The sequence below is a fragment of the Periplaneta americana genome, chromosome 14 (assembly GCF_040183065.1).
Source record: "Periplaneta americana isolate PAMFEO1 chromosome 14, P.americana_PAMFEO1_priV1, whole genome shotgun sequence".
In the NCBI taxonomy this organism is placed as follows: Eukaryota; Metazoa; Arthropoda; class Insecta; order Blattodea; family Blattidae; genus Periplaneta; species Periplaneta americana.
Window position 1 is genome coordinate 2,880,541 of NC_091130.1, and position 24,368 is coordinate 2,904,908.

General features: G+C 37.0%; 1 protein-coding gene across 2 annotated transcripts in view; it reads left to right on the forward strand.

Annotated features, from left to right (window-relative positions):
- LOC138713088 (protein GPR107) overlaps positions 1–15,031 on the forward strand; it is a 37,604-nt gene extending 22,573 nt beyond the window's left edge. The window contains exons 11-14 of one of the 2 annotated variants that reach the window (XM_069844843.1): positions 3,300–3,441; positions 5,387–5,550; positions 8,412–8,567; positions 14,469–15,031. In XM_069844843.1, coding sequence (XP_069700944.1) covers positions 3,300–3,441; positions 5,387–5,550; positions 8,412–8,547 — 442 coding nt within the window. In that variant the 3' untranslated portion in view covers positions 8,548–8,567; positions 14,469–15,031. Of the gene's footprint in view, positions 1–3,299; positions 3,442–5,386; positions 5,551–8,411 lie in introns of both variants that reach the window. The other variant, XM_069844842.1, reaches the window with a different exon arrangement.
- Positions 15,032–24,368: the final 9,337 nt, after the last annotated feature.

The following is a 24,368-nucleotide window of genomic DNA, read 5'->3' on the forward strand; positions in this document are numbered from 1 at the left end:
TATATTTTTGTGTTTAAAGAAAGAATTCATTACTTTTAGATCATTGTAAATCACAAAATCTCGTAGTCTTTGTCCATTATTATTACAAGTTGTTTCGCCGTGTTTTCCAATGTGCCCTCTAACTTCATTACTACCAATTCTTGCATTGAAATCCCCTAATAAAAGTAACATGTCTGATTTATTAACTTTATTGATTATGATTTGTAATTTATTGTAAAACAACTCACTATTATCTTCATCTCCTTCCACAGGTGCATAGGTGCCTATTACTGTCATAAAACCTCTTCTAAGTTTAATTCGAACTTCTATTAATCTTTCATTCCAAAATTTATAATAATCAATAGAGGAGCGTAGTGATTTATGAATCATTAAGATAACCCCAGCTCTTGCTCTTTCTTGTCTATTAACACCACTGTATAATTGAATATAGTTATTTGTTTCTTTCGATCCGTTTTGTTTTCTTTTTGTTTCACTAATTGCTGCAATTTTGATACCTTTTTTTGCTAAAATGTCATCAAGCTGATCGTCCTTGTATGATAATCCTTGAACATTCCAAGTGGCAAATTGTAAAATACCCTTTTTTTTCATTTATTTTTACTCATAGTCCTATTCATGCCATAGTCGTCAACAGATTCTGCAGTCCGGCTGTTAATATTATGAGACTTGAATGTAATATGGAGTTCCTGTGGATAGGTTACAAGCCTGTCGCACAGTAGTCCAGTGGTAGGGCTGCTACCTTAATAGCCTTCTGGACAGGCGTTTATATGGCATTTCCTCCATATGTGTTGGAACAGTTATACCGCTGTGACTCGGTCCCCAGAGCCTCGTCTGTTTAGGAACAGGTTGCACCACGTGAAGGTGAGGTTGGGAATTAGGTAGGAGAGGTGATAGATGGAATGAACTTCACTACCCTTTGCAACCCAGTTTGTTTTATTACCATTAAGTACGAGAAAAATTCGTACCGGCACCAGGAATCGAACCCAGGACCTCTCAGCTGTGCGCGCTGAGTGCTCTTAACCAACTGAGCCATGCCGGGACACGATCCACGACGCCGGCCGAACTCCTCTCGTACAGGTTCTGAAAACTGTTAACAGTTTTCAGAAACTGTTGTTGAATATGGCCATAAAGTCATTTAATATGCGCTCCTGTATATATATGACGTGTATCATCTTAAATGCAGGTAGTAAGGCCATAACATAATACTACGAGAGGAGTTCGGCTGGCGTCGTGGATTGTGTCCCGGCATGGCTCAGTTGGTTAAGAGCACTCAGCGCGCACAGTTGAGAGGTCCTGGGTTCGATTCCCGGCGCCGGTACGAATTTTTCTCGTACTTAATGGTAATATTACTTCTCTCTACTAAATCATAGGAACATGATTAGTTTGCTTCAGAAAATCGCGGAGATTTTTTGCAGGAACCTCATTGTTGGCTCGCTGTAGTAAATGACCAGGCTTCTTATGGGGACAGAGTGGATCTTAGAATCCTTCCTGGGCGAAGAGAAGAGACAGGGTTTTTCTAGCACAGTTTACGAGTTGTTGATAAACGCACATTTTGGGCTCAGGGTTATTATAGTGAGTGAGAGAGACAGAAAACAGCCTTGCTTGCTCTTGCTCTGGTGAGAGAAACAGGCTTCCCTTCATTTATATTGGTGGTGGTGAGCATCTTCCATCTTCAAGTACTTTATTTCCAGTTCCGATTCTTTGTGATTGTAACCACTGTAGTGTGAGTTTAGTTTGCTTGAGTACTCACATCTAGCACGTGTCGAAGTTTATTTCTTGTAAGTATTGTGCTGTGCCACATGAATGTTTGAGGGTAGCGTTCTTATTTTAGTTAATAAAGATGAATATTGTACAGTGTTCATTAGAACATCTGTTTTCAGTGCGCACTTTGGAAGAAAAATCAGAGATTGAGTGACTTGGCAGACAAACTCCATTCCTTGAAATTGTATTGTATTGTATTGTATTTATTAACATTCCATGGTATTCATACATGCTTACAGCTAGAATATGGAACAAGTCAAAAAACTTAATACTATTATAAAATCTTAATTTATAGTCACAGTCTAGATGAAATATATACAGACGAGATTTACAATATAGTCTGCTAGTACAACACAAAGTTTTAGTATCAGTTTCATGAAGTGTTATTGAATGTCATGAATTCACCTACAGAATAGAAGGCGTGAGAAATTAGGTACTTCTTTAATTTGGCCCTAAATAATTTTATGTTTTGAGTTTCATTTTTTATATCGATAGGGAGGCTATTAAAAATTGTTACTGCCATATAACGCACTCCTTTTTGATAGCACGATAGACTTGCCGATGGAGTATGAAAGTCATTTTTTGACGTGTATTTATGCTATGAACTGTTGAATTAGTTACAAAGTTTTCACGATTACATAAGAGGAAGATTGTTAATTAAAAAATATACTGACAAGCCATGGGCATTATTTGTAGTTTTTTTAAAATAGTCCTACACGATTCCCTAGATTTGGCACCTACTATTATTCTAATTACTCTTTTTTGTAATAGAAATATATTGTTACTATCTGTGGAATTTCCCCAGAATATTATTCCAAAACTCATTACCGAGTGGAAGTATGCAAAGTATATTGTTTTTAAGGTATTGATATTTACTATCTTTTGCATAGATCTAATAGCAAAACAAGCTGAATTTAGTTTGGGAGTAATTTCTGTAATATGATTTTTCCAATTTAACACATTATCGATTTTTAAGCCAAGAAATGTGACACATTGTGTTAAAATGAAAACTAGGTTCTTTAATTTAGACATACAGTATATATGGGAAGTTTCAGTGGTTGTGCAGGTATGAAAAAAGGAAATCTTTCTTTTGTTTCCTTTGTTGTTCACAAGGAGTAAGGAAAGACATGCAGATTTTCTCTACAAATAAGTGAGTTATATTCTTTAAAACGTAGATTGCAGTATTGTTGTGTTACATTCCTTAAATATTTTTTCGTTTTAAGAATGGTTTGATTTAGCATGGGTATTACTCTTATAAAATTATATTTTTACTTCTGAGCATTCTGTGTTATGTTGTGCTCATGACATATTCATGCAGTAACTGTGTAATTCTGGTTGGACTGTATCTATAATATTTATTACTGATTTTATGAAAATAAAGCATCAAATTTTCCAATCACCAGCTGCCATTGTTATTCTGGAGTGCAAAACGGAAGTTAATTTAATACGAAATTGTTCACTAACAAATTTGCTAAATAATGGTTGGTTTTGCTAAATCATATTTCACAAAGATTTGTCAGAGTCGTTGACGTGTGTTGCAGGTCGATCAGACACCTGCAGGAGGCATCGCACACGGATGGCAAGGCGGCCATCAACCTGCGCAAGCTGAAGCTGTTCCGCCACTTCTACATCATGATAGTGTGCTACATCTACTTCACCAGGATCATAGTCTACTTGCTCAAGGTCTGATGTGCTCACTTTAATTAAGGTCAAGAAGTTATTTATATTTGCCTCTTTGTCTCATTAAATGGTTCTTTTCAATATTAAACTTGGCTCTGATTGACTGGACCATGTTCCAAATAAGTACTTCAGTACGATTCTTGGCATCTCTCAGTGCAGTCCTACCCGGAGATCCGATTGAGGGACTATTTTACCTCCGGAGAATTTTACACTGAGGGAATCCATGAATCAGAAGCAGTGAAAAATATAGTGGGACTGTGTTGGTGTTAATGCAGCTTATGTGGGTACCTCTTTGTTACTTGTTAGCTTAAACAACAAGTCGAAGCTCCCTCACCACGACCAGGTGAGTACCCACGAGAGAAGTAACATTTCAATGGATACCTGGTCATTGTGGTGGAAACGAGAAAGTCGATAATATTGCAGAGCAGGCAACATATTTGCAACCAAGACCTCTTCAAGTGATATTTCTATCCGGTGCTTTTGCTTCAGTAGTATCATTTTACAAACATATAGATCAACAATAGGCTCTCTTCTGACAAAGGAAAAATTTTACAGTCTGTACAAAAGAAACCAAATGACCTGGAAATGTACAAAAACTTACCCAGACATGTTCACACATTTTTAACAAGAGCCAGAACAGGTCACATTGTCACTCAATTGTACCTACACCGATTTCACAATTCTGATAATCCTACTTGTCTGGTGTAATAATCATGATGAAGATCTGGAACACATTCTTCTATACTGTCCATCCATAAACCACAAAAGAAGTAAATTAAAATCATCAGTACCAGTTGCAGAAGACACAGCCCTGCAGTATATATTGACTACACCCCACCTCTGGCTACTAGCAACAGGCATCTATAATGAACACCGATCAAAACACCCCTCATTTCTCGTGAATAACAACAACTGAATAGACTACAGTGTACTGTAGTGGACTTTATGTTGTCAGAAAACAGCTGGATACATGAAGAAGATTGATTGAAGAACTTATTTATTCACAGCTGACATGCTTGCAGTTCTTAAAGTAATCTCCTCCAGTGTCATGTACCGGCTCCACACCTCTGGAAGGCGACGGATGTCATCCACAGCATCACTTTGCTCTAAGCTTCTAAAGCTGTTATAATGGCCTAAAGCGTACCCCTCTCAGAGATTCTTTCATCTTAGGGAAAAGGTCATAGTCACAGAGACTCGTATCCGGAGAATACAGAGGATGCTCTAGAATTTCCCAGTTCCACATGTTAAGCAAATTAACCACTTGGATAGCCATGTGACTGAGCACAATGGGATGGTATTCAAGAATTTTTGGCTCAGATTTTTTCATGTTTAATTTTGTTAAGTATGTAAAGGAGAGAAGTTTTATATAATATTCTTATTGAATTTGGTATTCCCAAGAAACTAGTTCGATTAATTAAAATGTGTCGTAGTGAAACGTACAGCAGAGTCCGTATGGGTCAGTTTCTATCTGATGCGTTTCCAATTCTGTGTGGGCTAAAGCAGGGAGATGTATTGTCACCTCTGCTTTTTAACTTTGCTCTAGAATATGCCATTAGGAAAGTCCAGGATAACAGAGAGGGTTTGGAATTGAACGGGTTACATCAGCTGCTTGTCTATGCGGATGACGTGAATATGTTAGCAGAAAATCCACAAACGATTAGGGAAAACACGGAAATTCTACTTGAAGCAAGTAAAGCAATAGGGTTGTAAGTAAACCCTGAAAAGACTAAGTATATGATTATGTCTCGTGACCAGAATATTGTACGAAATGGAACTATAAAAATTGGAGATTTTTCCTTTGCTGTTTTGGCATTAGAGCTCTATTCTTTGAAATAATACGATGCTTCTGTTTGAATGACGTCAGTCAGGTACCTGCTGTGCATCTGATAACATCCCAGTGTGTGTGGCAGCAAGTTTTGACATATCACGCGTCTGAAACCTGTTGCAGATCACGGTGCCATTCCAGTATGAGTGGTTGGACGAGATGTTCCGTGAGATGGCGACATACGTGTTCTTCGTGCTCACGGGCTACAAGTTCCGCCCGGCTTCTGCCAACCCTTACTTCCAGCTCAGCGTCGATGACGACGATGATGATGGTGAAATGGACGTTGTGTAAGTTAGAAACCTGCAAGCTGGGTTACGGCTATGAAAACAACGACGTGTCTGATATTTTTATGGAGTTACTACCATTATTCCAGGGGCGGCTTCTGGGGTAGTGCCAGTGTGCCATGGCACCGCCAATGAAATAAAAAATAATATCCTAAAAAGCAGTTGTAATAGTTTATTTCTATACATTTTATTCGTATTTCATCTGAACGAGCGCGCTCACAGATCGGGACGCACTCTTGCAGCATTTTTCCGAACTCTGGAGCCACTTCGGTGTGGCACTGCTTACGTCCATATAACACTGTACAAAAGGCTACTGATTCTAGTTTATATACGTTTCTTATGGCAGACCTTGAGCCGAATTCAGTTTGACTCGGTAGTTAATATTCCGCCCGCTAGAGCACAGTAATGCAGAAATTTCGCTAGATGGCAGGGTTGTTGGAGACGTTAGGAAGGGAACCACCAACTGCAGACTTGCACGAAAACACAAGTTAAAGTTCCGCACCAAATGTTAATGTAATGTTGCCAATTCAAAACTAATGCACATAATTTGGATTTGAATGTGTAAATTATTATCCATTTAATTATATTGAATGCAGAGATAGTCATGATTCCTTTTAGAAAGATAAATATTTTTTTCATATTATGTAACACTGTTCGTTAATGTTGTGTAATATTTGTTTTATTTTGCGGCAACTAAATATCGCTACACTGTTGCTATAGTATTGATGCTTCTGTTAACGATACATGGGATCTGTGCAGGACATGAACATGTGTTATTCAGGCCGCTGCCTTGGATTCATCGGCCTGTTAAATAAAGTGCAAACGTGTTCGTTTATTATCTGTATCACTGTTTATCTCGTGTGTTTTTGCCAGTAATTTTACTAGTTATAAAAGTTATTTGTATCTGACTAACAATACTGTGAAAGTTTTGCATTATCTGTATCTGTAAATTTCGTTATTAGTTTCGGAAATGTTATTGTAACTGTTACTAGATGCATTATTAACTGTACACCTGGTAAAATAGCTGCTTTAATTAATGTGTTTTATTTAACATAATGTAAACGTGAGCTGCGATTATCAGTTTCACTAGGGTAATTTGCGTAAAACCTTTTAGTGCAAGATCATGCATATTGCTTGGTTTCCGCACAAAACGAATCCGCGGAAAGTCTAAAATTCCGCATTCAGTATTCCCAACCTAACACACATAACAATTTCCCTCTTACCGCTTAAGTGACATATTGATTTTAGTGCTTTAGGCTTTTAACATATTATTTTTAGAGACGTTCAATATAGTAATAATTATAAATTGGAAACTTACCACTGCAATTTCACCTAAATTGCACTGTTAATTATTGTTTTTAAATATTTGCAAAAATTAAGTAAACTCTACAACTCCACTAAAGTTACTGCATTCGTGATGCAAGCAACATTAAGGAAGCCATGAAAAAATCAACAAGATTCCAGACTCATCATAGACTGGGGGAAAAAAAAGACAGACGTATATCACGGCCTGCTGGAGTATAGTAAACACAGAAAACATTTTAAAGCAACAATGTTGAAGATAGATATTTTTGTTTTGCAAATTTGCCGTCATTGAACAGAAACCAAGATGGAGATTTCATTGCAACTAATTAGAAATTCCTCTTTCAGGTATGTAATAAACGATCTTCGCACAAAATAATGTACGATACACGAGCGGTATGTTTTCTTTCAATTCTCGGAAATTAAAAAAGCTCAACTACGTTTCGCTTCTTCGAACTTTTCCTTGAACATGAAAACTTCAACATACCGCTCTTGTAACGCATATTACTATTTTCATTTTTGGCACCACCACCAGAAGGATAAATGTTCATCTTCCCTCTTGCTTAAAAAAGTCCCTTGTGCAGACGCTTGTATTTCCCTATTTTGACTATGCTGACATTTTACTGACTGACCTCTCCAGCAACAACAAAACGAAACTTCAGCGTGCTCATAATTTGTGTGTACGTTTTGTAAGCAATGTTCGTAAATATGATCACATTACCCCATCCCTGGAAGCAATAGGTTGGCTTAAACTAGATAAGAAAAGAAATTTACATTCACTTCTCTTTCTCTGCGAAATCTTGAACTCTTCTATTCCTTTGTACCTGTCGTCTCGCTTCACTTACCTTTCTTCCCACCACAATCTGAACACACGCTCTCGCCATGAAACAATACTAACAATACCATCCCATCGCACCTCCTCATACTCATCCTCTTTCACAATAGCCCTGCCAAGACTCTGGAATTCGTTACCTGCTAGCATCAGGGACTGTCGAAATTCAATTCAAACGCAAACTTACTAGGCACTTGGTCAGTAATTGAGACTCGTTCAGACATGGTTTCTTGTAAATAGTTCTCTTAATCTATCACAAAATATTTCAATATCCGGTAATTTCATCACTATAGAATTTCGTTACTGTAGGTTTAATTTGTAATTTAGTAAATACAAAAATATTCTTTGTTCTTAACTTCTATGATAAAATGTCTAGCTTTCATTAATCAGGTATTCTTGTCGTACTTTAATTTTTACTGTAATTGTAATTGTAAATTTAATATTAATTGTAATGTTATTGTTCATGTTATAGTTGTAATCCCCTGGTAGAGGGGCAGAGAAGGCCTGACGGCCTTATCTCTACCAGGTTAAATAAATAAATACTACTAATACTACTACTAATGCCTCACCAGCCGCCACTGCATTATTCCCTGTCTATCTTTGTGGACGAGGTTAGAGAGAGAGTTTGGAAAAAATTCGGCATTTATTTGACTCTTATGCAGTGGGAATGTGCAGTCTTTTTGCTATGTGAGGTATTTCCTTCCATTGAAGATCTGCGCGATTGTTACAGGGTGAGCCAATCAGGGCTGACGGAGGGGCTGAGCAAGATCGCGCGCTCCACCAAGGGAATGATGATCGAGGAGCTGTCGGACGAAGACAAAGAGATCCTGATAGCCAAGCGGGAGAGCAGCCATGAGTACGACTGATCACTGTGCACTGATGTCAGGTACCGGCAGACATTTGCCAAGCTGCCGGCGGTTGTGTCAGTCGCAGGCCCAGTGAAATAGCTCATTCCTTTCTTTTCATTTAATATCATTTGCAATTTCTTTCTTGTGTCAGTGCTGGGCTCGATTCTCGAAGCAGGCTACCTTGGTGAGGGTTTTCGTAGTTTCATTCCGTGTCCCCAGAGTGACAGAGACATTTATAATGTTGCAGTCATCGCTGTCCAAAAATTACGTTGATTGTGGGCTGGTGAAAGAAAGTAAAACATGTTGTGTAAGTAAAATTGAGGCGCTGACATGGGAAAGGTAGTAACTGCCAAAAACAAAATTTTTCAGGGGAAGCAAAAAACAAATTTATGAACACTTTCTCACTTACATTATTACAGAAACTGCTTTAAATGAAAGGCATACACTCATGTTTGTGTTACATATGAAATTTGAAAAGGCTGGCACAGATTTATCTGTGAAATCCTATTTTATGAAAATACAACATTGAAATCACTCCTTAGCCCAACTGAGAATTAACGTTATTTATACATTATGCACAAATTTTTCGGTAAAATGCATGATACTTTTCATCGAGGAAGTGTAACATAGATAACAAGCCTCTCTTTCTGGCATCAGGGACGACTGGTCTTCTTTCAAGGCGTTGCAAGCACTGCAAGTTAGTGATTGACGTTAATGACTGTCCTTTCTTAAAAATCCTGTGCTCTGTCCACATTTCAAGGTCATTAAATGACTGTCTTGTTTTTATTAGAGGAAAATCAGCTCTTGAGAGTCTAATCCAGTTAAGGGTGCTGATTTTGATAGGAGTTGTATTAAAAAACTTGTCACATTCTGCAGAAATGTCGTAGAAATCCTCATCCCTCATCATTATTACATTATTAGGCCTTACCTCTTCTGGAACCATGGTCTTGCCTTTTCTCTATGATGCCAAATTCCCTATCACATGGCATGTAGGAATGCTTTGAAACCAGGAATTTCAAGTCCACTGAATCAAAATGTTTCATGGCAGTAATGTAAATCAGGACCATTAGAATCATCCGATTCTTATTCTGCCCTGCACAGTTATCAGCCCATATCACTCTGATGTTGTAAAAGGAGTTACTACCTTCTCCGCGCCAACAGCTGTGCACATACTACCTTCTCTGTGCCATTGGCATGGCCATTTACTACCTTCTCAATGAAAAATCTAAAAATTCGAATTTTTGACAGTTACGACCTATCCCATGTCAATGCCTCAATTATTGTCGATTTGAATACTTGTCACTGCCAAATCTGTTTGCTCTGATTTCTCCATGAAAGTGATAACTGTGTCATTGTTTTCATTGCTGTACCGTTTTGTATGGTAACTTGAACAATCGCATAATTTCAGAATTGCGAGCTGAAGAGCTGCAGGTTGGGGTCATTCCACGGACTCCTGACCCCTTTTGTCCCTCCTTGTTAAACTGCTCGTTAATCGTTGGTAGGATTCCATCTGTCAGAGTCGATGAAATGAAATACATTAACTCCAGATGTCGTCCTCACGTCTGTCCAGTGCTGTATTCAGGTTGTGATGTGTGATATGTTAACCTATCACTGACGATAGGGAACTGTGTCACATGTGCAGCGTAAGTCTGACAATTTTGAATATGAAAATGTTGGGTGACATTCCTTAGAAATCAGTCTCAGATCTGGCTTTGGTGTGCCTTGCCCTTTGATTCTGGGTTCTGCTCTCATTCTCCGAGTTTTCTGAAATTGGCAGTATTTAGGAAGTTGTCCTGCTGAGAAGGTTTTATCTTTTTGAAACTTTTGAACCGTGTCAACAGTTAGCAACCTTTTATGTCTTATTGAGTCTTTTATTAAACGCAATTTTAAGGACCTCTTTTTACAGTCACCAGTTTTTGGCTCTTTCTTTTCTTCCATTTCCTAACTCGTGTTTTATTGTTTGTACCTGGGTGTATGTATGTCCATATTAATTATAAGTGTCATAATAGCATCTTGTACATAATTTATTAATTTGCTCTAATTCATTATCGAATCTGCATCAGAAACATAATAAGTCTGCATTTAAAATGGTGTCCACTGCGAGCTTACTGTTGGTTCACGAGAAGATGGTGTGAATGTGCGCGGTGTGTGTCACTCTGAGAGGAGAGCACAAAGAATAATAGTTCATGTACGTCGTGATTTAAATTTAATATTGTGTGATAGTTCAGTTTGAGTAATTACATGAAATATAAGAATAGGTTTGCATTGTGATTGCTTGATTGAAGTATGTTGTATATTATTTAATTTTGGATTCATTAGTATAATAAAAACTATTTCTTAAACTTGTTCTGTATCAGAGTTAGCCTCCACACTGTAACTAGCAACCTGTGGTTTATAGATTCCGGTAATCATTTAGTTAGAAACACTCGCACGTTTCCTGACGTTGAAAGTTCCTTATTCTATATTCTGGTAACTAATTACAGTAGAACCTCTATTTTCCATCCTCCAGTTATCTGTTTTGCAGATTTTTTTTTAAAGCAAACGGTATATGAAAACCACAAATAACTCAAGAAAAAACCTAATGTGAACAACCACGGCAGTATAAATGTATTGCTCTGTTGAAATATTGAACGTGATTCACAGCACGTGCATCAGAGTGCTGCATTGGAGTTAAATCGCTCGCTTGAACTCGGTCGAGTGTCGCAGGCTCGAGTGAGATACGATCGGTCGTGATACGCTCGTAATAAATAGAAGCACAGTACAAGGTCATCTCACCGACATGTCTTATCTTGTATGGAAGGTGACAGATAAGATACACATATGTTTTGCTCACACGGTAAAATTAAGACTTTATTTTCTGCGTTTATGACAAACGTCTAATGGAACGTACCAAAACAGGAACATGAAGTTATAAATGAAATAGTATGAAAAACTTCGATATACAGTTATTATTGCTAATTAATAATTATTCAATATTTGATTTACCACATATATAATATGATAGGTCCATACATAGCGTTCCGCCTATATACTGCGACAATGTAGAAACGTTTTACAAAATATTATTGATATAGCAAGAGATTAATAACAATATTAGTACAGAGATAACGTCACAGAAAATATAATAAAACGGATAATCGTGCTTCACAACTGTTACAGACGCAAAGATTGATACACTAATTATTAGAAATTATTATTATTATTATTATTATTATTATTATTGTTATTTGTATTACTATAAAACTTGATACAGTTCTTGCATTATCGTGATTGTGTTCTCCGTTTATAATAATTACATTTACATCCAATAACATCTATCAGATGTGGCAAAAACAAAATCACTCCTGTGTGGAAAAAAAAAAAAAAATTTACCTACAACATTTATATTACATTTTAAAGCAAGTTTTGTAGTTGTACTATGGAGAGGTTAGTTAAACACTGCAAAGTTTTGAAATGATAAACATCTATGATGTTACTACACAGTTCATCACTGTAACAAGAACGAATGTCTAATGCTCGGCTTATACTTTTCGAGGATTTATTGCTCGTGACAATTTTACCCATCATGCATGTGTGCTGCCTATCGGATTATGCTATGAACTACTTGGCGCTCGAGCGAAAATGTCCGATGCTGACCTCTGACGTGCATGCTGTGTCGTCTAGTTAATAATATGGTATGCTATTTCAAGAACTGAGACTAGCTATCACACCTTATCGATATACATTATCACCAGTATTCCAAAGCATACAGTTCACAACGCAGTACAGGTTATGATTAATGGCTTTTTCATGTTACAAAACGCAATATTGGACATAAAAATTCATAATTTATGAAAATAATGAAACTCATTCTCTATTCCGAAATAAACAGAATCTGTTTCATTACAAAACAGCCAGTCATAGTTGGCAAGCGTGTGAATTATACTACGATTTGTTTGGCTCTTGATGACGGATAGAAGATCGGCTCCTTCATGATCTGTCTGAAAACAGTTCTTTGTTAGTTTTTTTGTACTTGTTATTTCATTGTAAACTTGTATAATACAATCACAGTGGCAGACCAGTCTGTGTAGCCTCCTCAGACAGATGGCACCATGGTGCTGCAATCTTCAGATCAATATAGGATGCAGCAGGACGTAGTACTCTATTTGTGAACAGATACCATCCATTTGAGGAGGCTTCAGAACATCGAGAGGGAGATGGAGGGCCGTTCCTGTTTATGTGGACTCTGTCAGATCTGGATATTGTAGCTGAATTGATAAGATGGCACCAAGCAGTGACTCACATTCTCGCAGGAATGCAGTTCTAATGGCTTCAAAAATTATTCCACAATAAGGAGATCGGCACAATAAGCCTCAGGCTCGGTACGAGCATTTGGGTCTCCATCAGAAAGGGGGAAAAAATAAAGCCAAAAGAAAGTAACAAGCTTTAAATTGGCATTATTAGTAAGTTATTGATTAAAAAAACAGTATTGTAAATTAACTTTAAACTACAGTATCGTTTAAGGGTAGGTGATGGGTGAAATTTCTACTTTCTACATTTTTCAAGCTACGTCCTTAATTTTTTATACACATAGTCACGGTGTGATAGATAATGATGTGGTGAAGTTTCAGTTCTGTGAGTCAATTAGTTTCTGAGTTATTAATAAAAATATTTTGTAAAATTTGCGTATTTCAAAATGCTCAATTTTTCAGTAAAATGTCTGAAATTTTTCTTGAAAGACCAGTGGCATATTTAGAAAAACATTACATATTATATATATTTTACATATGATATTTCCATGCAGATATTCTGGGTCATCATACAATCCGTCGGATCCTGGCCAACTAGTCACTCATAATGAGTGCACCTCAGCACATGTGTGGACTTCAGTCCTACGTTCATAGACATCTATGACGTAGTGCAGAGGGCAGCCACTAGAGGGAACCCAAGAGTTGGAACTTAAAACTGAGACGATTCTGTCCGACACCGGGATGGATATCCAGTGTGGCTTAGTGGATAAAGCATCAGCACGCAGAGCTGAAAACCTGGGTTCAAATCCTGGTGCCGGAGAGAATTTTTCTCCATTCCATTACTCTTTGATCGTATTACATATTAGTTTTGCTGTATCTGTACTAGAAAAGAAGGAAACAATTTTTATAATCACTGCATAAAGAAAATAATAAAAATTTTCCATTGCCACTATAAATATTTAATCTTTTATTTAAAAAAGTATTCAATTAATCATAAAACCCATGTGCTATTTCGTTAACCACTGTATATAGAACATGCTATAAAAATTCCTAGCTTGAAAATTGTAAGAGCCTTTAAACTTTGAATCTGATGAAATGTTCTGGAAAAAAAAATGTGCAAAAACAGCTTGTAAAATTTGCATGGAATTGAAGTTCAAGGGTGCAGCCACTTATATATTGCGTAATTTTTATGCTTTGAAACTTGCTCAATATATAAATAAGACATTGCTGATTCATTTCTACAAGAAAACGAAAATACAATTTTTGGCTGAAAATTACCAAAATTTCACCTGTCTCCCCCCTTAAATCATCATCATCATCCTAATCCTAACAGGTGATAGTCCTAGAAGAACTGTTCCGGTCTACAAACGTTTTCCCGCCTTCTCTTAACAGGGCGACCCAATGATCTTTTCCCTGTTGGTCTGTCTCCCCTTAAGTAAAATGGATTATCCGTCATTTCCGATTAACTGTCAACTCCTTCCCACTGATTATAATGGATAATTGAGGTTCTACTGTATTCTGTTAGAATGTGTCGTGGAGTTCTGGGCTGTGTTATCACTATAAATTGGGTATTTAACCAGCAGGAACATTGTTAGTTTTGGCCCTTCTCCACGCTGTTTTGTCCCCATGTGATGTTGCAGTTCTTGCGTGTATTTTCGTTAGGAAGGGATTCTCTTTGGACTGATAGATTGCTGTGGAACAATGTTTCAGAGGTTGTCAGTACTGTCTGTTCCAAATGGCTGGCCAACTTCTATAAATTCTGAAGCTGTACAAGGCTTATCACCGTTAAATATTAGCAGGAACTGTGAACTGAATTAATGATAAAGCGCAAATAACCAGAGGTTGGTAGAGTGATCGAGAACAGGAAGAACCTTCACCCTGACACAACTGCAGAAGTGGTTAAGTGCCTCGTATGGTCACACTTGGCAAATGTTGGACATACTGGCCTAAGTCTGACAACACTAGATGTGGAATGAGCTGTATGTTGTAACTCTCCAGGGGTGTCCATGCCTGCTTGATAGAATTGTATATTGAGTGTACATAATTCTAAGTCTTAAGATTTGTACTGTTGCTTTGAATGTGCAGTTTTTTCTTTGTATTTTTGCACACCTTATTTATTTATTTTGTGTTGAAGAGATAAGTAGAAAAAGAATATTACGAAATCTTTTTAATGTCACTTTGTTCCTTTCATGCACCGAGTCAGTGACGAGAAGTAATTTTTAAACAAGAGATGCTCACTGTATTGACAAACATAAATAAACAACAGTACCAAAAAGCATTTTGTTTTCCCTACATGTAGACCAGAACGACAAAAGTATAAATGAAACATGTTTCGAAATAAAGCATGTTATGCGGAAATATCCAGTCAGATGCAACATCAAGTATTTAGGAAGCAGATTTGCGTCTGAAATTCTGTGAAACCGGCAACTTTGAAGAAAGATATAATTACCTCATACACTACATAGTAGCATGCCCAGAACAACAAATGGCGCTGAAAACGAGATCACAATAAACAAAGCACACTACCTCCACAATACACACAGACAGAGTGATTACTTGTTAAACATTGATATGCAAACTGAATGTAACACACACACCAGATACTGTTATGGCTGGAGCTGTTGCTAACAAGGTGACAGGTGACTGATGTTGATTCTTTAGCCTGGAACAAGCCATACCTGATTTACGATGAAAGAGTAATGGAACGGAGAAAAATTCTCTCCGGCGCCGGGATTTGAACCCGGGTTTTCAGCTCTATGTGCTGATGCTTTATCCACTAAGCCACACCAGATACCCACCCCGGCGTCGGACACAATCGTCTCAGATTAAGTTCCAACTCTTGGGTTCCCTCTAGTGGCCGCCCTCTGCACTACGTCGTAGCTGTCTATGAACGCAGGACTGAAGTCCACACATGTGCTGAGGTGCACTCGTTATGAGTGACCAGTTGGCCGGGATCCGACGGAATAAGCGCCGTCTTAAATTACGAAGTATATTTACGCATATCTTATGTATTATTTTAATGTACCGAAGTACATATGATATTTCCATGCAGATATTCTGCGTCATCATACGATGAAAGAATAATGGAATGGAGAAAAATTCTTCTGTACATTAAAATAATATATATTCGTGATTTAAGACGGCGCTTATTCCGTCGGATCCCGGCCAACTAGTCACTCATAACGAGTGCACCTCAGCACATGTGTGGACTTCAGTCCTACGTTCATAGACATCTGTGACGTAGTGCAGAGGGCGGACTAGAGGGAACCCAAGAGTTGGGACTTAAAGCTGAGACGATTTTGTCCGACGCTGGGGTGGGTATCTGGTGTGGCTTAGTGGATAAAGCATCAGCACGTAGAGATGCAAACCCGGGTTCAAATCCTGGCGCCAGAGAGAATTTTTCTCTGTTCCATTACTCTTTCATCATACCTGATTTGTCTAGAAATCTTGAAAATTGTGTGACTTCAATTAGTTGGCATTACTGTCACTATATTTGTCGCTGTACAGGAGGAGGCCTGTGATCCCACCTCATTATAAAAATATTCGCTGTCTTGCACTCCACTCCTACTATTTTAACCGCTTAAGGATTTTAGCACAGATCTTGGAATTAGTTCTCATGTGAAAGAAGGCGAAGTTTTTAACATATTGGTTGTCTCTCTCATGTTCGAACATTGTAGAAGACTAGTTGGTATTATCTGGAATCGAACATCAGTCACATGTTCTGAGTTGTTCCACGTCAGTGTCACAATTACTGTATGTAATACAAAGTCCGACTCTTCGTTCTGACGAATTTCAGCATGGTGTTCTAAAGTGATCGACCCAAGAGCAGATCTTTTATTGTAAATCCAGCAGTCTCCAATCTTCCCTCTTAGTCTCCACATATGATCCATATATCTTAATGCTGTCTGTCATCTGATATCTTTTTCTGTCTCAAACTTTTCCCCTGTTCACAATTCCTTCCAGTTCATCCTTCAGTAGGCAGTTTCTTCTCAGCCAGTGACCCAACCAATTCCTTTTTCTTTTTGAGATCAGTTTCAGCATCATTCTTTCTTCACCCACTCTTTTCAACACAGCTTAATTTCTTATTCTGTCTGTCTCCATTTCATACACTCCATTCTTCTCCATGTCCACATTTCAGATGTTTCTAGTTGCTTCCCTTCACTTCGTCATTCCATATGTTTGTAAAATGGGATGACTTGACACTAATTTGGTAATTAAACAAGTAATCAATATCATTATTTTTCATCCATTTTGAATCTTGTGTACACTACTTTTAACACCTGAATATAATTAATTAACTAGCGGACTTACTCGTGTTAATTATGTAAGTTTGTGCGGCTTACAGCTGTTTCGGTGCTTCATCACACCATCCTCAGAGCCTACTAGATCTCGGCGTCATCTCGAACTTCTCTGCCTGTTATGTGGGTGCGTGTGATTGTTGAAAAGTGGAGTCAAATAGTGTGTGTGTTCTGAAATTGATCTGTGTGTTGAGAATTTGATCGGGGTGTGCTTTAGTGTGTCTGTATATTTCATATTGTTCTAGTGTGTTGAGTTTTTGGTTCTTGGGTTGTGTGTGTAGGATTTCCATGTTATTGTATGCATGGTTAGCATTGGTTATGTGATCAGCGTATGTAGATGTATTGTGTCCTCTGGTTATTGCTTTAATGCAGAAATATAGCATAGCATACAGAACAGAAAACACACTACAAAGACATCTCAACACACAAAAAACACAAACAAACAAATACGACCACACAGGCGTATACAAACTCACATGTAATAGTTGCGATAAGTTCTACATAGGACAGACAGGCAGATCATTCCAAACTCGATACAAAGAACACATTAAAGCAATAACCAGAGGACACAACACATCTACATATGCCGATCACATAACCAATGCTAACCACACATACAATAACATAAATGCGGACATGGAAATCCTACACATACAACCCAAGAACCAAAAACTCAACACGCTAGAACAATACGAAATATGTTTTGTTGTTTTCTAATGCCAGGCATTTGACAATAAAGTCATTTGACCTCTTGCACTCCAATATTTTTCAAAGATATTATCATAACCAGCCACTGAAGCACAGATTTTGAGGTGTTCCGAATCCATTTCTTGGTTTGAGTTGCACAATGGGCAGTTAGGGGACTGATATATTCCAATTCTATGCAGGTGTTTGGCCAAACAATCATGGCCTGTTGCCAATCTAAATGCAGCTACAGACGATTTGCGTGGTAAATCGGGAATTAACTGTGGATTATGATGCAGAGAGTTCCATTTTTTCCCTTGAGATTGTGTTATCAAATTTTGTTTAACACAATCCGAAATATACAAACACACTAAAACACACCCCAATCAAATTCTCAACACACAGATCAATTTCAGTACACACACACTATTTGACTCCACTTTTCAACACCTTTTAACAATCAAACGCACCCACATAACAGGCAGAGAAGTTCGAGATGACGCTGAGATTTAGTAGGCTCTGAAGATGGTGTGATGAAGCACTGAAACAGCTGTAAGCCGCACAAACTTACATAATTAACACGAGTAATTCCGCTAGTTAATTAATTATTTTTGAGTTGAGAAAGTAATCCTGCACCAGTAAATTCTCTATAATTCCGACTTCCACAAATTCAGACTGGACTTCCCATCGAGGTTCTACTGCACTTAACTTTGCAAGAACACTCAAATATAATACACAAAAAATATTACTTAATAAAGCTAATACAATGACAGAAAGTCTAGTTTTTCCTCTAAAAAATCCACACTCGAGACCTCTGATCTCAGGTACAGTAAATAACAGAATAACCAAAGACCCCTTGAAACAAACAATCACCTGAGTTAAACTCGTACTTGCAAGAAAGAGCTGTACTTGTGTGCCTCTCCCCAGAAACACAGTTTTGAGCTGGACAGTTTCTTTGATATGACTGGCTGGCTGCTTCTCCCTGTGGTAAGTATAACTTTAATATTCTCATGGCACCTTCTCTCCCCTCCCCATTCTCTGCACGTGTCACAGATAGCCGTGCTTGAATCTGTTGCATCATGTCGTTCAGATTTACGACGTGGTGGTTGCCACACGAATAGAAGTTATTGCCCTTGAAAGCAGGTCTGACAAGTGGAGGTTCTTCCTGCAAACTCTGGTTCACAATGTTTAGTTTTTAGTTACTTCGAGCCTTGAAGCTGTGTTAGACACAGTTGTAGAACTGAAGATGAAGTCTTGGTTATCTTCTTACAAGCAATAGCTTCGTCTCTCGGTGGAAGTATGGGTACAAAAATCGGGCCAGGATTCAAATAAAAGAAAACAAAGGATAATGAACTTGAGCCATAAAATGTGAATATGAACGATGCAGCTGTGTGTCTGTGTGTTTTGTGGGTGGTGCTAATAATGTGACCTTGCACCTTCTAAATGCATAATTCAGTTACGAAGTAAATGTGTTTAAAAACTGTCACATTTGAGAACAGAACTGGGTAATTTGCTAGGAGATGTCCTTATAGACTAATGCTGTTCTTTCTTTATTGAGATGATTAACTTATCGAATATTTGGTCTAGGGTGCATGTATGCTGTCGACAATACAAGTATTTACGATACAGATTCAAGAAGTAAGTTACCTTCATTGCATTCAAATAAATTTCCCTGAACCATAGTTTTAGAAGACCTTCGATTAATTGCTTAAATCAGTTGGAAAAACTGTGGGATACAAAACTCCCATATTTAATATTTCGGTAACAAAATTATAACTATATAATAATTTTATGTCAGAAAATAAAAACCGGAATTTTTTGAAGTCTGTAGTAGACAAATTCAGATCGCTATGATGCCTAAAAATATTTATGTGATGCTTGAGGTTTTTTTAGATCAACATTTTTAAGGGGCAGGACCTATGAAAAACACTTTTTTTTTTCTGTGCGTGTGAATGATTTAAATTGTTAGAAACGATGAGAAGTTTTGGAAATTGAGATTAAAATGGTAGTTTGAAATTTTGAACTAACCAGGAGTCATAAACGTAAAAAAATAATAAAATAAAAAGATTAGGTATTGATACAAAACGAATTTCATCATCCTTTCACACAAGTGCATGTTCTAGGGACTCAAATAAAAGCTTATGAATAGTGTATGAAGTTTAAGTGAGAAAATATCTTTATTCTTATCTTTTAAAAACATTTATTTCGTACAAAAAAATGTAAAAAATTCCTCACTTGAAATTGTTAATTAAGTTACAGATGTCATGCAAATTTCAAGCGAATGTCTGTAATATTGCCAGAGTTTTGCATTTTGAACATTAAAAAAAAAGTAGAAATTTTTTTCTGCGGGAATTAGAAAAAAAGTTCCTCCAATTCCATGTTCCAAAAGCATGCATGACCATTTAGAAATAACATATAAGCTGTTTGGTGTTTTATAATGATGTGATTTTCTTTATTGAGCGTTACATAGGTAAGCAAGTTTTTGGTAAAAAGAAAAACAAACTTTGTCATATATGGTCATGTTTTATTTGACATAGGTCCTGTCCAGTAACATTTCGATTTCTTTTATGTTGCTGCAACTAACGCATAATGTTAGGAAGAAGTTTGAGTGTATAATGCGTATTATTAATTTTATTAATGAATAATATTGTTTTAATATATTGTAGTAAACGTGTCTTTGAAATTGTGAATCAAATATGGTTTCTGGCGCTTCAAAAATTTTGAGTTTTGTCTATCTCTGTTTAAAACATTAAATAGAACAGTTTTTACGCTTAATTACCAGGTTTCCAACAAACCATTTATTGTATCATAATTTTAACTTCGATGATATAATGTCAAAACATACCATACAATCAATGACCCCATGGTAACCGAAAACAAATTGGTTTAGTGTAAAACTGGTTTATCCTGCTATATGTAATTACGTCTCCTAGCAAATTAAGTAGTAATTTGTGAATATACACAAAAGCCGCCCTAAATAAGGGTTCGATAGATCGGCCTACTAATCAATTCATAAAGAATAATAAGTAAACAAAACAATTGTGTGACACTTGGAAAGAAAAAAAAACATTAAGATAAATGATAAGAAAACATAGGAAATCATTTACAATAAAAATTTAAAAAATAAAAACAATAAAATAATAACTATCCGATTGAGCAGTGACCAGCATACTTCTAATTCGTGCTAGACAATTGACGTGAAGTTTCTTTTATTTGTACGAAAAGTAGATTTTGTTAACAGACTTTAAAATAACGTCATTTTACATTTTCATCGTCATAAGGACAGAACTGTTGTATCACCGAAATAGACGGTTTTTTTTTCCTCCCGTACTTCACCCTGCCCTCTAAGAACCGCATCTGTTACTAATCGTGGCCAATAGAAACAAAATAAACCGTTGTCTGGCAACGAATAAACGATAGAAAAATCACAGCTGATGCTCATCGTACGTATCATGTTTCATTTTCTGAGATTAACGAGTGTCCATCAGCAAATGGCTGCTTTATGAAGACGTGCAGTATATATATATATATTTACGTGTGCAAAAAGTTTATCATGAATAAGAAGCTACCAACGAACAGTAAGTAACTTGCTAATTTTAGTCATATTAAAAGTGATGAAATTCGTATTTACGACAAAACCAAGGCGGATATTAAAGAGGAGACATTTTGTATGTATGACAAGGTTAGGATGTCAAACCCGTAAAATGTTCGTGTGCACTTTCAAACGACGTAATTGTTGCGTGATAGTAAATGGGTCTTTAGAACTATTAGTAGTGGTTTTTTGAGCTTGGCATATGGGGAATGAAATGTTGATTTGAAGTCACAACGCCATTGATGAGTGGGGAAAAAAGTCCATCACAAGCCACATTGAAAGCAGTTTTTAAAATGATAGCGTCAGATTCGTGGCAATTGAATCGTTTTCATTTACTACAGACGTTTCGTTTTGCTGATTGTTTTCGTAATAAGTCTAATTTGTAATACTGAATGTCGATCTTCAACAAATGTTTAATTTTCTTTTTCCACTTACCTCTATTATACTTGTCTTTGCTGCATCATTTTACATTGAATCCCAACATTAAATTATAAATTGATTTATAATTTAGATTTGCTTTAAAGTATTGTTAATATTTAATATTGATTGTTCTTAATGCATTACTGAGGAATGCTGAAGTAACCCCGTAATTTGATGCATGTGTCGGTGTAATTCCAACATCAGAGTCAACAATATAAAAACATTTCTTTCGAATGGAATTAACTACAACTTTTTGTTGTTGGTTGAAAGTTACGACTTAGGTCCTGTGTAAAAAAAATAAAAAACAAACATCGTCTTCCTGTGCAGTCTGGAGTCTTCCGTGTCCATGTCTTCGATGAGATGCGTATATGGAGGTAACCTTTATAATATGAAGCTGATGATTTTCAACTTTCCAAACTGAAGATTGTCATATTCTCATTATTTTACAATGAACCAGAAAGAGGATAAAGCCTTTCAAGGCGTTCCTTTTTTATCATAAATCCAATAGGAATATAATCCATTAATATTTTATGCAATTCGCCATTCTACAGTATTGGCATTAAACATGTTTAATTATAGTAATGATTTTGGAATTTCACACGTTAACATCTTGCATTGCATAGGCTATGTTCCACAAGGCAGCAGTCACATACATGGGAAACAGCGTTGCCAACCGTAGCATAGTTACGCTAGATCCCTGATCACAAATAACCTCAGCCTAATTGTACGCAGCAATGGATGTTATGATCGGGCTTAGATTAAAGAGTTACATACAAGATGTTAGTACCACTGCATTCAATAATAATTTTCAGCCCAAGGGTAGGTCTTTCATTGCAAACCCAGCATTCTCTAGTGTTTCCTGTTTTCTGCCTTCCTTAATCTCCGTCTGCCCCGAACTTTTCTCCCGTTCACCATTCCTTCCAGTGCATCCTTCAGTAGGCAGTTTCTTCTTAGCCAGTGACCCAACCAATTCCTTTTTCTCTTCTTGACAGCTTCAGCATTACTCTTTCTAGCACAGCTTCATTCCTTATTCTCTCTGTCCATTTCACACGTTCCTTGTTCTCTATATCCACATTTCAAATGCTTCTAGTCGCTTCTTTTAACTTCGTCGTAATGTCCATGTTTCTGCCTCGTACAGTGCCACACTCCACACAAAGCACTTCATTAGTCTCTTCCTTAGTTCTTTTTCCAGAGGTCCGCAGAAGATGCTCCTTTTTCTATTAAAAGCTTCCTTTGCCATTGCTATCCTCCTTTTGACTTCCTGGCAGCAGTTCATGTTACTGCTTATAGTACACCCCAAGTATTTGAAGCTGTCCACTTGCTCTACTGCCTCATTTAGAATTCGCACGTTCATCTTCTTTATTTTTCTTCCTATGACCGTGGTTTTCGTCTTGTTCCCATTTGAAGAGTCCACTGGAAGAATGATGGATGTCATTTGGAATTCATTTTGCAGGAGAAGCAATTGAAAGTTTGAAATGCTTAGCGCTCAAAGCTTAACTGTGATTTTCCGATCATTACTGGACAATGACTATCAGTGTTAATGCCATATAACTCTGTATGTACATTCTATATGTCTTAAGCTATGCATTGACAGTCTTGGTTCATTTTCGACAAAGTGACATCCATCATTCTTGCAGTGGACTCTTCATTTATCTTCATACCATACTGCTCACAGCTGTCATTTAGGTCCAGTAGCATATCCCTTAGTATCATCTCCTGTTGTACTAACAATGCCATATCTTCAACAAATCTTGTGAACTTTTTTCTTCTTTATTCTACTATCACTTTCCCATACTCTGAAAACTGTAGGCCTGTGTAGTTCAGAATATACGTATTTATAACTTATAGTACTTGCATTTTTAAGTACTGTATGCAGCTTCATATTTTATAAAATATACAGTAAAATGCGGAAAGAAAAGGTCTTGTGTGCAACGTTAACATCGAACTAAAAAGTCCATTATACTGTACTTTTATATATCAAAGTTGGCGGTTCTGGCGTCGTGTGTCTGGTATTGTCCGGTTGTTAATTGATATCAAAATTTTTCTGGATTTTAGAGTTGGCAACCCTTTCGGAAAATATGAGCAATGTCGTAAAGTAAGACTGCAAACCTCATTTATAGTAATTGTAATGGAGAAAGTAACTGGCATATGTGCTATCTTTGTACATCCATTATCGGTCACCTGACAGTATTTTTTTGATTTATTTGTGTGTAACATCGCACACATGCAGTTCTTAATATGCATATCTCCTAACATAAAGGGCATTCAGTCAGCAAATTTTCTCTGAAAGTTTATAGCTACTTCTGAAGATATGTGACTATACGGAATTAGTAAAAATATGCGTCAGAGAAAGGGACTGTACATATGAGTATTGCGCTTATTCACTCCATGTAAAAGAGCTTATACAGGGTGTCTCAAAGCATTCTATTCCCCCCCCCCCCCCAAAAAAACTGCGTAACACTGGGTGTTCGTGAAGAAAACGTCGTTACCAGAGGCCATATAAACAATCGATTGGTGGCACTTCCATTTTACGGGACAAACCGAAAATACGTGTAACTAGAGTCGACCTTGAATTTTCAAATGATAACCTGCAGTATAGTCCGGGTCAGCTTACTT